This window comes from Lipomyces chichibuensis (genome assembly GCF_038497645.1).
Source record: "Lipomyces chichibuensis strain CBS 12929 unplaced genomic scaffold V1513scaffold_60, whole genome shotgun sequence".
Classification (NCBI taxonomy): Eukaryota; Fungi; Ascomycota; class Lipomycetes; order Lipomycetales; family Lipomycetaceae; genus Lipomyces; species Lipomyces chichibuensis.
In genome coordinates this window covers 23,280-35,348 of record NW_027117512.1, presented here as the reverse complement: position 1 = coordinate 35,348, position 12,069 = coordinate 23,280, and the positions used below count along the sequence as shown (strand labels likewise).

The window sequence follows — 12,069 nt, the reverse complement described above, 5'->3', positions numbered from 1 at the left end:
GTCACAGAACACAGGACCTACTGGCTATCTACCAAGCATCTGGTTGAAGTATTACAGAGGAGCTTATCTTTTTTTAAAATTTTAGGCTACGATTTAATACTTCACGGACATATAAGGTGCGGCAATAACCTTTCCGTGAGAATTAACAAGATTTGAGATACTACTATATTACAAGCGAGAGTGATAAACAAACAAGACATATAAACACTACATAAAACTCGAAGCAACCACGATGTAGTATCTTACACCTTATGCATGAATTTCCATTGAATATGTATATAAAACCCTAGCAACAATTGACAGATCCGCGCAACCCAAAAAAGTGGAAACCGCAAAAGCACACACAAGCCTGACCGAAGATTATCGGTAAAACGATTTATTAAATTTTAAGCTGAAAATCTTGGCTTAGCACGCGAGCTCCCCGAGGTCGCAGCATCCTTGTGGCTTGAAAAGTCGACCTGCTCGGAGGGAGGCAATTTCAGGAGCTCCTTGAAGCGACGCCTACTCAATATTAACATCTAATGACCAAATGGATAATATCTTCAGACTATCTTACCCAATGGCTAATAAAGCCTTCTCGTTGTTGGCAGTTCTGGTCCAAATGGAAATACGGTAATGCGCCTTTCGGATAGTCACTACGACACCCATAATCTCATTGTCACCCTCATCCTCAAGTGTCTCACCAACAGCACCCAAAAGCTTACAATAGTCAACGTATGTTCATTTCGTTTAATGCATCGAGATAACTTACAGTGTTCAACCACAGATCGTCAATGTCGACCTGTCGCTTGTCCCGGCACTGGTATGCCCACTTTCCGCCGTTCTCGTTCTGGACATCTTCCCATTCTGGGCGAACTGATTTCTTGAACAAATGATAGTCTGACTTCTGCGGAAGCTCGGAGGCCTTAGGGATATTGTTGTATATACCCCAGAATTCCTCAACTGAGTCGAAGTTGATAACTTCCTTCAACTGGTCACCCCAGTCAGACTGTATCCCATTAGCAACTTCAACTTGCACAACTAATAACTATGCACTCACCTTGCTACCGCCATGTTGGGGCTTGGTGTACCATAGACTAAATGGTGCCACGTTAACCAATCACACGAGCATTAACAACCACAATCCCATATATCTCATTGGATCGGGACTACTTACGTCCAGGTATGTCGTAGAGGGTGTTTAACCGTGAAATCTACTGTCGAATCGAACACGGTGCTCCTCTTATTTTCGTTGAAAACTTCAGGTTTGGTCTCAGTTTCCGCAAGTGTGTCTTCAGCAGGTGCAGCCCCTTCAGTGACAACGTCGGCGGGAGTTGGCTCCTTCTCGTTTATAATCTCCGCGACTGCGGGAGCGGATTCGGTTTCGGCCATTGCTACCGTTCTCTATTGTCGTTAAAACTCCGTACCCAAATCGGCACATACATCCTGCTGAGAGTAAAAGAACCGACCAGCAAGCATCCGCATAATGAAATAACCAAGATCTATAATACTTACTGTTTAATTAAAATTGGGAGCGAGCGAGCGAGATTAATATGAAGGATCTACTAATTTCCAAGAACAAATGAGAAAACTGAAGCAAGGTTTTCGCGATGGCATTAGGCATAGGGCATAGGGCTTTGTGTGACAAAGTGAGCCTTGAACCGAATTTGAGCCAGTGGCGTCGGTAAAAGGGGCGGTTACGTCAATTGACTGAGAGATTATGAACCGCGGGTTACACATTCGGAGGTAGTCCTTCAGTTCGGTCAAAGACTCCAATAGAGCCATCATTGATTTCTGAGGCCATTTCCGACTTGTGGCATAAGTATGAGCGCCAAGCGACAGGCAGCAGATTTTGAGCCGGTGAATATTATTGTGAAATTACGATCATCTCGTAAGTCGTTGCTAACAGTTGGAATCAGGTCGATCAATCTGACTATCTCGAGTTTGTTGCTTTAGGAGGTGGCAATGAGGTTGGACGAAGCTGTCACATCATTAATTATAGAGGAAAGACAGTTATGGTGCGTTGGAAACTATTTTACTTTCACAGGCAAAACTGACAATCCGGAACAGCTTGATGCTGGTGTGCATCCCGCGTTAAATGGACTTTCTGCCTTGCCGTTTTATGATGACTATGATCTGTCCACTGTCGACATTCTTTTGATCAGCCAGTAGGTCCTTGATATAATATAGGAGAGTAATTAGTAACATTCATAGCTTTCACCTGGATCATGCTGCGTCCCTTCCATATGTCATGACGCACACTGACTTCAAAGGCCGTGTGTTCATGACGCATCCAACCAAAGCAATCTACCGGTGGCTGCTGAGCGATTATGTCCGAGTCAGTGCGATTTCATCAAACGACGCGTCAACACTTTATACGGATGCCGATCTGAACGCCTCGTTTGAGCGGATCGAAGCGATTGATTATCATTCAACAACTGAGGTTGAGGGAATTAAATTTACCGCATACCACGCAGGACATGTACTAGGTGCGGCGATGTATTTCATCGAAATTGGCGGAATCAAGATATTATTCACAGGCGACTACTCCCGTGAGGAAGACCGGCATTTGAATATTGCGGAAGTACCGACAGAACGTCCCGATATCCTTATCACTGAGTCCACTTACGGTACCAGTACACATCAACCTCGTGTTGAGAAGGAGACTCGACTGTTAAACTTGATTACGAAGACAATAGTGAATGGCGGCCGATGTCTTCTTCCAGTATTCTCACTAGGAAACGCACAAGAGTTACTTTTAATTCTGGATGAATATTGGCAGAATCACCCAGATTTAGACGGTATTCCAGTATTCTACGCGTCGTCGTTGGCAAGAAAATGTTTGGCGGTTTATCAGACCTACATCAACATGATGAACGACAGCATACGTAAAAAATTTCGCGATGACAGGTCCAATCCCTTTCAATTCAAACATATCAGAAGTTTAAAAAATCTGGAACGGTTTGACGATTTGGGACCTTGCGTTATGGTCGCCAGTCCAGGAATGTTACAGAATGGAGTCTCGCGTGAACTTTTAGAGCGATGGGCACCTGAAGCTAAGAATGCTCTAATTTTGACCGGTTATTCCGTTGACGGAACTCTAGCAAAGCAGATTTTGAATGAGCCTTCTGAATTTTCATCTATTGCTGGAGGAGGTATCAAGGTGCCGAGAAGACTCTACGTTGAAGAAATTTCTTTTGCCGCACATGTCGACTATAAGCAAAACTCAGAGTTCATTGATCTTGTCAATGCCACGAATATTGTAAGGAGAATATTGTGATAGTCGTACGGATATTAATGCCCTTGTCAGATTTTGGTGCACGGAGAACAAACTAATATGGGCCGTTTAAAAAGTGCCCTTCTCAGCAAGTACAAAGATCTCCGACAGACAGAAAACGAAGTGAAGGTGTTCAATCCTAGGAACTCTGAAGAACTACGACTTCCATTTCGAGGAGTCAAGGTAGCAAAAGTTATGGGATCATTAGCTGCCAAGCCACCGATGGACGGCCAAATTATTTCTGGAATTTTGGTACAGAAAAATTTCGAAATGAGCGTCATGGCAGCCGATGATTTGAAAGAGTTTTCGGGATTGACTACGAGTTCGGTCATACAACGGCAGAGCATTGCAGTCGAAGTATCTGCAGAGTTGGTTAAATTCCACCTGGAGCAGATGTTCGGTACTCTTAAAGATGCAACTGTTGGTAGCGGAATTGGCTACACGGTAAGTATTGTAACTGGATATTAGATATTAATCGGACCTAACACTGAAAGATAATGGACTCGGTCAATGTGTTCTGGAAACCCAAATCCATTGTCATTGAATGGGCAGGAAATATGCTAAATGATGCTATTGCGGATTCAGTACTTGCTATTCTTCTTTCCGTTGAATCATCACCGATGTCCGTCAAAAGTAAGTATTTCAATACTGTTCAAAGCATACTCTTAGTAACATTCATAGTATCTTCCAAACCTTCGCATTGCAAGGCGGCTTTCAACCGCCCAGAAAAAATTGAACGTGTCCTCGTATTTTTAGATTCACAGTTTGGCTCCGCGGTCGAGCCTATGGATAATCCTGACGACGGCGTGTATATCAATATCGACGGACACATCGCAACCGTCAACTTCAGAAACATGGATGTTATTTGCTCGTACGAACCACTGCGAAGCAGGGTTACACACGTCTTGGACCACGCCGTGGATACTATTCTGCCGTTTGACTTTGGTAAGGAAGAATCCGAGAATAGTGACGAGTCTAGTAGCAGTATAACCATTAAGGGCGAGACGAATAGCTGACGGCTAGTGTAATGGGTTGGATAAATTGTTCGCCGGAATTTTGATGGGAATTATGAGATATATATCTGTATATAGGAATGGAGTTATGATGGGAATTGATTGACGTAAATTGATGAACAGTTTTAGATTGTACTATTGTTAGAAACCAAGTCGTTGCACGCAAGTGTACGCCTGACATTACCAAACTAATCACACACATTCCATACCAACCACGCGCCAGCAATAAGTGGACAACAAAACGATCAATGCAAGAAAATTATAGTAGAACAGAGAATAAAACCATCGATGAGACTATCTGCGTGAACCCAAGACCTTCGACAGAAAAACCAAATATTCCATAATCATGAAATAATGCCATACATTCATGAGAATCCAAATACAAGAAATCTATAATCATCTATTGTGCAAAAGATATTGAATCCTGCGATAGCGGAGCGCCATTATCTGAATTATTTCCCCATAGATTAGCTCCGTCCAATTCGACAGCATCTTCCATGTCAAGTAGCAAATTCGGAGTACTGCTACTACGAGTTAGTGGCCGCTCATGATTTGGCCGACTGCTGCACGCAGCCGATGAAGGTCGGATCCACGAATACGGCGTGGGATCAATAACATGGTCAGGAGTTAGTTTCTTAATGAGTGGCGTGTATGTTAGCGACTCATTAATCGTGACAACTGGGTAATGGTAATCCCCGTATTCCATCGCCTTGGCCGTTTGAAATAGATCTTCAGTATCCTTGTCCAAGACCCATTCTTCTCTCATGCCAACTGCTTCTTCTTCATCCTCCGCGTATGGAGACACTGATAATCGATGATTTTCATTGGGATCATACCGTGGCAGAGCAACATATCCCACTGACGAACCCCCGGCTTCCAAAATCCCATTTCGCAACAATTCACTAATGCTAGTTGACCTTCTGTTACTCGGTTTAGGCAGCCAATATTTTGCTTCTCCGCCCCGCTGGTACCGCAAACCTTCACGTAACCGTGCCAATCTTGCCGCACTCTCGGGATGCTCGATAGCGCCCACGGAATCGAAGAATCTGTACTGATACTGCTCACCCCGGAAAGTGTCTTTGAAATCCTCCACAACATCGCCCATGCCAAATGCATCCCGGAGCGCGTAATATACAGGCATCCTTGCTGATCCAATACTGTTATCGACGTAATCTTTCCACGAAAATGCGTACCAGTGTCCGATTGCAAAAAGTAATAACTCTATACACATAAGACTATTCTGAACAACACGCGCGACATTGTTTGGTGTGTAATATCCGACGTCCTTTATAACTCCAAGTAGCACCATTAACGAAAGAATAAATCCTTGCCAATAGGATGCGAAAAGAATAAGCTTGATACAGAGAAATTTCGGAACCGGTCGAAAGGGCTTGAGCGGCTTGGCAAGGCAAATCCAGAACAACGCCAGACAATAAAGGGCTGTCGAAACAGATGCATTGTAAATCAACCCAAGCCATAGATATCCTGAGCTGAAAGAAATGTAGCCCTCTTTGTAAATGCCGGTCGCTTTCATAAGAAACGCAACTACGGCAAGAATCGGCTTGAGCCACGCATACTGTAGCACGCCACGTTTGATAGCGAGAAAAGTATGTGGGTCCGATATGTCGACCTTTGGGAGAATTTTGCGAAAGGGAAAGAGGTGCTCTCGAGGAGGTTGGCCATACATCGTAATAATCAGGTTGCGTTCACCGCCGAGAAAATTGGTCAGGAGCCAAAGAAATTGGTAAATGACAAAAGCCTCATATACATCTCGTATCGGATCAATAAATATCGCTAGTCGGTGTGACACCAAGCCAAGCCAACAAGAAAGGGCATAGATCGGGATCAGAAATTGAATTCGCACAACGAAACGTTGCAGTAGAGGCTTCCGGTAGTTTTTTGCATGCATGAATATGGAAACGATAGAAGTAACAGCAGCCGCGAGCGCGAAAGTTCCGGTGACCGCGATCAATGGGCTACAAATCGTCAGGCACAGACTTCGATAAGAAGTGGAGACACTTACATGGGAAGATGTCCCTTCTGGGGCGCTAGCTCAGACATTCTGTCGGGTGCCCTCTAAATAGGGTCTGTAAATGTTGAAGGAGATCGCAACACTATAAATACCTTCCAATAAAAGTCATAAAATCATTCGATATGATGTATGAGTCCAGCCAGATTGTGGAGCGCGTATGTGGCGGTCACGATTGCAGTAGACAAGACGAATGCAATAGATGACGATGATGATAGGAAACTTTGTCGACTGATGTTTACATTACGCAAGCCGCGTCGCATCAGATATTATTCTGGTGACAAACTCTCAAACTGGTCCTTACCGACAGGGAGTATTTAATTCGTGAAATATGCCCCTGGATGTGGATTTGACTGCGCCGTCTGTTTAGTTTCACGCTAATGTCCAGCCACCACATCGCCGCTTTCATGTAATTTTGATAGTAGCTTCAACGCGATATCAGATGCACGTTACCCACTCGAGTTAATTGTTTGCAAATGCCGAATGCCAGTATTATCATATCTTCCTGAGTCAATTTGTCGTATCAACATATCTAAGGGCTAAGTCCTAAAGTTGTTTGTCGCGATGTCGACAGATCAACCTAGATTTAATCCGTACCAGTCGGCAAACAATGCTTATGCCGCGACATCTGGATCGAGCGGAAATTCTGCCTCCAGCGGCAATAATCCGTATGCGGCAGCGAAAGGGAATCTTTATGGATCAAGTCCGAGTTTAAACAATCCTTATGAGGCTGGCGTGACAGCAAACATTCCCTATGCTTTGGCAGCTAATGGAGCGACATCCCCGCAATACCTCACAAAAGAGTCTTCTTCAACCACCAAGATTGCATATTCTTCACAAACCTCTAGCAGTCCGTACACTGCAGCATTTGCACCACCTCGGCCATCAAATCCATATGTTGCGTCGCCGCCGTCAAGTTCAATCACAGCATCCTCCAATGCACCACAAAATTCCGGCAGCATTACCTACAATGGGTCATCAAATGGCGACAGTCCGTATGTACGGGTTAAACGGCAGCTTTCGTCGCAATCAGTTTTACAGTCACCTGCACCAAGCGACAAAATACCACCTATCCCCCTACGGAAGTCTCGTAGTCGGACAATGCGACAACCACATGCACCTCCCCCTCCGCTTCCATCTGGAACAGATATATCTCCAACAAATAAAGATTTACAGGACTTAAATAGTATAAGTTATAATCAGCAGCATACTAATGGTATGATTCCCCAGTCTATCATTTTGGAAAAAAGCTAACACAATCTGAACAGACGTACTCAAGTTCGTTGAGAGGGACTGGGGTGCGCTTCTGCCGGACGACTGCAATCCTGTTGCAACTGCACTGGAGCTTATGGATACCAGTTCAGTCGGTCGAGCAAGTGAATACGATGATTTTAAAGATTTGTCTGTCAGATTGGAAAAAATTATGGAAGTGATATCCAAAGGTATAGTTCAAGTTCGTGGCTGATGGTGACATTCTTGCTAAGCCGTATTATAGACCATTACGACGATATCAATAATTCAATTACGGCATTCAACGATATCATGACCGAGATTGAAGAAGCAGAGACTCGGGTGCGCCAGTTACGAGAGACGCTGACAAAAGCGAAACAGAACTTGACCACCAAGCAAACCCAAATGCGCGGCCTTGCAGAACGAGCAACACGGTATCGAGAAATGATCTCTATACTAGAACGGATAGAACGACTACAAGGTATTGCTGAAAAGCTAGAGTCAAATATTACGGACAAGCAGTACAAGGCGGCGTATGAGCTACTACAAGAGGGATTACACATTCTGAAGGACAATGATCTCGATGAAATCGTTGCGGTGCAGTCCATAAATCAGTATCTGCGAGCACAGGAAAGGGTAAGCTCTATCGTTCAATTCTTTTTATTAGACTCAATTGCTAAATATTGTGCAGGCGTTGTGCAATGTGATGGACATTGACTCTAAGCCTATTGACGGGCTTCAGCACTAGGGGTTGTACATTTGCAAGGCAACTTACAGATGAATTTGTGGTTCCTTAGCATGTAGTCGCTTTTGGGATTACTACGTATTAACTTTCACTGTATATATATTTACCCTATATTATGTATGGCAATGATAATAGTGAGGTGTCGATCTTGCCGGTGAATATGTCACTGGTGTATCTTCATTTCATACACACCCTACTGTCGCCAGGGCAACCTTTCGCATCCAAGCCCTAACCCGAGATTCTTGCGCAGCCCATGGACCGAAAGTCAACCTAGTCCAGCTCCACACTTTGGGGTGTCAAAGTCACTCATCTCCACCAAACCACATTATCTAGCAATCGCTACTGCTGCTGCCTGAGCGACACATAATCGAGCTTAGTCACAGCCCATCTATTATAGCAGAAGTTTTCTAGTTAATGATATCTACCTGCCTGAAACAGACTATTTCGCGCGCACTACAACCGTTCCCTCCGACACTCACGCGAAGAATGTCTGCAGGAACCGCCGCTTCTCGCACCGATACCACGTCCCGGCTCGCTGAGCTGCGGAAATTGATGGCAGCGCATAATGTTGAAGTCTACAGTAGGTTTTGTAACGGGAGCGTCTGTTTCAATCACGGAACTATCGATTGGCCCGGACGTGATATGTTCACTTGAGGCTAATACGATCGTGCAGTTGTGCCGTCTGAAGATGCGCATCAGAGCGAATATATTGCTCCTGTCGATGCCCGTCGGGCATTTATCTCTGGTAAGAAGTAATTTGATAACCATATGACTGTCGCTAACAGACGTAGGATTCACTGGTTCGGCCGGATGCGCCCTCGTTACCCCCACTAAGGCTTCATTGTCTACTGATGGCCGATACTTCTTACAAGCTGAGCAAGAACTGGACTCAAATTGGGAGTTGCTGAAGCAAGGGTTACCAGACGTTCCCACGTGGCAGGAATGGTGAGTTTGCTTTTGTCGGACTATGTGGGAGAATAATATGATTGACATTTCGATATTGTAGGGCTCTACGCGAAGCCGAAGGTGGAAAGAACATTGGTGTGGATGCATGCCTAATCAGTGCTGGTGCGATCTCTTAGCGCTGCCATAATGTTTGGAACTGACTAACGACTGGCTTAGCCCAAGCAAAGAGTCTCGCAGAAAAACTAAAGAATAGGAATGGAGGTGAACTGATTGGTATGGACGTCAATCTCGTTGATCTCGTCTGTGGTGAGAAACAGCCTGAGCGTCCGAAGGAGCACCTCAGAATTCTTGGCCTCGAATTTGCAGGCAAACCATTTGAAGAGAAGTTGGTTGAGATCCGAAAAGAAATCGAGAAAAATAAGGGATCGGGACTTATTGTGTCTATGCTGGATGAAATTGCCTGGCTTTTCAATCTCCGTGGAAACGAGTGAGTTATCGTTGAAGGTGGATGGTGTAATCATATCTAACTTCTAGCAGTATCCCATATAATCCGGTATTTTTTTCATACGCTTTCATTACACCTACTGAAGCCACACTATATATTGATGAAGACAAGATAACAGAGAAAGTTCGCGAGAATTTAGGTGACAATGTCAATATCAAGCCCTATAACGCGATCTTTGATGATGTTAAGACTTTCGGCGAGGCTACGGCGAGTAATGACCAAAAATTGCTGGTCACATCAAGCGCGTCCTGGGCGTTGACGAAGTCCGTTGGCGAGAACAAAATCTCTACAATCAAGGCACCAATTGAAGCTGCCAAGGCTGTAAAGAACGAGACTGAAGTGAAAGGAATGCGAAATGCGCATATCAGAGATGGCGCGGCACAGATACAGTATTTTGCATGGTTGGAGAGAGCACTGTTGCGTGGTGAGATTTATGATGAGGTTTCAGCAGCTGATAAGCTGGAAGAGTTTCGAAAGTAGGGCATATTGTTTTCGCGGTTTCCATGGACTCAACGCTAACGGCCTTGAACAGAGAGAAGGAGCACTTTGTTGGTTTGAGTTTTCCGACTATCTCTTCAGCTGGTTCTAATGGCGCTATCATTCATTATCAGCCTGAGAAGAGCACCTGCGCTCGAGTAGAGAAGGATAAGATCTATCTTTGCGATTCAGGTGCTCAGTTCCTGTAAGTATTGTGATATAATTTGCGTTAGGAGATTTCTAAGGTTAATGGGCCGATAGCGACGGAACTACCGATTCAACGAGAACTGTTCACTACGGAACGCCGACTCCGGAAGAAAAGAAATCATACACGCTTGTTTTGAAGGGCCATATAGCGGTTGCTCGCGCAGTGTTCCCGAAGGGTTCTAGCGGATTCATTCTCGATATTCTTGCGCGGCAATATTTGTGGCGTGCAGGGTTAGACTATCGCCACGGTACTGGGCATGGTGTTGGCAGTTTCCTGAACGTGCATGAGGGTCCGATCGGCATTGGTACGAGGATGCAGTACAATGAGGTTCCGTTGGAAGTTGGCATGTTAATTTCCAACGAGCCTGGATATTATGAGGACGGACAGTACGGTATTCGTATTGAGAACGTAGTATTGGTTGTTGAGAAGAATACTCCTAGCAACTTTGGGGACAAGAAATATTACGGTTTTGAGACAGTCACGATGGTAAGTTAGAATGACGAAGTAGGGTAGGGTAGGGTAGGGTAGGGTAGGCTAAGATCTGGAATAGGTGCCCATGTGCAAGAAGTTGACTGATCCGACAATGCTTGACGAAGAGGAGAAGAAATGGTTGAACGAATACCATAGTGAAGTCTACGAAAAGACAAAGTCGTTTTTCAAAGGAGATGAGTACACTTTAGAATGGTTGAAGCGGGAGACCACTCCCATTTAGGCGTGACTGGTCAATGCGAAGAGTCCTGGGAAAAATCATAGCAGGATATCTAGAAAATCTAGTATATGGCGTTTTTCTTGTTTTGGAATGTGAATGCATATGGAACGGAATACAGCTGCTGGATTCGGCCTTGATAATGCGAGTACTTAGTTTTGTATACAGTTATATAAGTTTGTTCTTTTATTTTAAGATAGAGTGCTAGCTGCTCTGCGCAATAAAGTAAATGCACTTGGTGGGAGTGTAAGCGAGCTTATTTGCGGCCGTAAGCGAGGGCTTTATTTTGCGTCTGCATCGTGACAAAGTGCGACGTAACTTCAACAGGGAAGATTAGTTTCATACGTGTTGGCCTTCTTGGCTGCATCCCGGTTTTGTCAGCGACTTCATGCGGTGATAAAGAACGAATACATAATAAGGAAAGTGAACCTTGGAAAGTATTAAATTGAGGTGGCGCGTTCGGTATGGTTGTTAAGGATTGAAGAGTAGTCTTGCCGCTTCGTGTTTCAAAATTACAAGTACCTATCAGAAAGCTCGGTTCATTCGAAGTCATAACTCATAAGTTTTCATTTCGGCCTTTGAGTGAGTTCATTTGTATTAGATTTTGTCTTCCCGATAGAGTAGTAGTAGTAGCAGTAAGTAGTAGCAGTATTGTGACCGGCGCTCACAGCTTCCCACTTGAGGACAAAGTTTAATTTCATTATTATGACATGTGTGCATAGCGTTCGCTCGATAAGCTTGGCATTTCCTAGTTCCAAACTAAAATAAAATAAATTATCGAAAGCTGATTCGTTTTTTAAGATGAAATACAATTTCCCAACAACGCTAATCAGAGTTTTTTTCGACACAGCATTGCGGCTAAAGTTTTACGAATTGCTGCTTCTTCTTAGTGGGTCTCATTTTTTTGCAAAATATGCGTATACTTTCATATAAGAGAGAATGGGATTATAATTTATAGCTGTGCATAATTGATAAGGCTTAACAGGAGTTCATT

General features: G+C 44.2%; 5 protein-coding genes across 5 annotated transcripts; 3 read left to right on the top strand and 2 right to left on the bottom strand.

Annotated features, from left to right (window-relative positions):
* Nucleotides 1-84: 84 nt before the first annotated feature.
* V1513DRAFT_453583 (translation initiation factor eIF 4e-like domain-containing protein) lies at nt 85-1,614 on the bottom strand. The gene is made up of 5 exons (XM_066899264.1): nt 1,157-1,614; nt 1,040-1,076; nt 752-988; nt 557-699; nt 85-501 (listed from the first exon to the last, which is right to left on the bottom strand). Exons 1-5 carry the CDS (start codon nt 1,369-1,371, stop codon nt 387-389), a joined length of 747 nt encoding a protein of 248 aa, XP_066750831.1. The 5' UTR covers nt 1,372-1,614; the 3' UTR covers nt 85-386.
* A 61-nt stretch (nt 1,615-1,675) lies between these two features.
* Nucleotides 1,676-4,472, top strand: V1513DRAFT_453579 (beta-lactamase-like protein; the record flags this gene model as incomplete). The annotated part of the gene is made up of 7 exons (XM_066899263.1): nt 1,676-1,839; nt 1,899-1,997; nt 2,050-2,147; nt 2,194-3,241; nt 3,290-3,700; nt 3,751-3,889; nt 3,938-4,472. Coding segments are annotated over exons 1-7 (2,162 nt in total), but the record flags the coding sequence as incomplete, so codon positions are not given.
* Nucleotides 4,378-6,745, bottom strand: V1513DRAFT_453574 (organic solute transporter Ostalpha-domain-containing protein). Its single transcript, XM_066899262.1, has 2 exons — nt 6,293-6,745; nt 4,378-6,245 (listed from the first exon to the last, which is right to left on the bottom strand). The coding sequence occupies exons 1-2, from the start codon at nt 6,328-6,330 to the stop codon at nt 4,670-4,672; spliced, it is 1,614 nt and encodes a 537-aa protein (XP_066750829.1). The 5' UTR covers nt 6,331-6,745; the 3' UTR covers nt 4,378-4,669.
* On the top strand, nt 6,580-8,567 carry V1513DRAFT_453573 (Sec8 exocyst complex component-specific domain-containing protein). Its single transcript, XM_066899261.1, has 4 exons — nt 6,580-7,514; nt 7,567-7,740; nt 7,794-8,164; nt 8,220-8,567. The coding sequence occupies exons 1-4, from the start codon at nt 6,863-6,865 to the stop codon at nt 8,274-8,276; spliced, it is 1,254 nt and encodes a 417-aa protein (XP_066750828.1). The 5' UTR covers nt 6,580-6,862; the 3' UTR covers nt 8,277-8,567.
* V1513DRAFT_453569 (peptidase M24, structural domain-containing protein) lies at nt 8,568-11,551 on the top strand. The gene is made up of 9 exons (XM_066899260.1): nt 8,568-8,853; nt 8,947-9,018; nt 9,065-9,218; nt 9,280-9,341; nt 9,396-9,666; nt 9,717-10,160; nt 10,217-10,366; nt 10,423-10,855; nt 10,920-11,551. Exons 1-9 carry the CDS (start codon nt 8,688-8,690, stop codon nt 11,079-11,081), a joined length of 1,914 nt encoding a protein of 637 aa, XP_066750827.1. The 5' UTR covers nt 8,568-8,687; the 3' UTR covers nt 11,082-11,551.
* Nucleotides 11,552-12,069: the final 518 nt, after the last annotated feature.

What these genes read in the sequence shown, in the direction of transcription:
- V1513DRAFT_453574 (XM_066899262.1), bottom strand. Translation starts at nt 6,330, where the DNA reads ATGTCTGAGCTAGCGCCCCAGAAGGGACATCTTCCCAT. An exon ending in CAGAAGGGACATCTTCCCAT is followed by an intron (nt 6,246 to 6,292) that starts GTAAGTGTCTCC and finishes GACGATTTGTAG; the next exon opens with CCCATTGATCGCGGTCACCG.
- V1513DRAFT_453583 (XM_066899264.1), bottom strand. Translation starts at nt 1,371, where the DNA reads ATGGCCGAAACCGAATCCGCTCCCGCAGTCGCGGAGATTATAAACGAG. An exon ending in ACGATCTGTGGTTGAACACT is followed by an intron (nt 700 to 751) that starts GTAAGTTATCTC and finishes GACTATTGTAAG; the next exon opens with CTTTTGGGTGCTGTTGGTGA. An exon ending in AAGGCTTTATTAGCCATTGG is followed by an intron (nt 502 to 556) that starts GTAAGATAGTCT and finishes AATATTGAGTAG; the next exon opens with GCGTCGCTTCAAGGAGCTCC.
- V1513DRAFT_453573 (XM_066899261.1), top strand. Translation starts at nt 6,863, where the DNA reads ATGTCGACAGATCAACCTAGATTTAATCCGTACCAGTCGGCAAACAAT. An exon ending in TATGGAAGTGATATCCAAAG is followed by an intron (nt 7,741 to 7,793) that starts GTATAGTTCAAG and finishes GCCGTATTATAG; the next exon opens with ACCATTACGACGATATCAAT. An exon ending in ATCTGCGAGCACAGGAAAGG is followed by an intron (nt 8,165 to 8,219) that starts GTAAGCTCTATC and finishes AATATTGTGCAG; the next exon opens with GCGTTGTGCAATGTGATGGA.
- V1513DRAFT_453569 (XM_066899260.1), top strand. Translation starts at nt 8,688, where the DNA reads ATGATATCTACCTGCCTGAAACAGACTATTTCGCGCGCACTACAACCG. An exon ending in GCATAATGTTGAAGTCTACA is followed by an intron (nt 8,854 to 8,946) that starts GTAGGTTTTGTA and finishes ACGATCGTGCAG; the next exon opens with TTGTGCCGTCTGAAGATGCG. An exon ending in AAGCTGGAAGAGTTTCGAAA is followed by an intron (nt 10,161 to 10,216) that starts GTAGGGCATATT and finishes GGCCTTGAACAG; the next exon opens with AGAGAAGGAGCACTTTGTTG.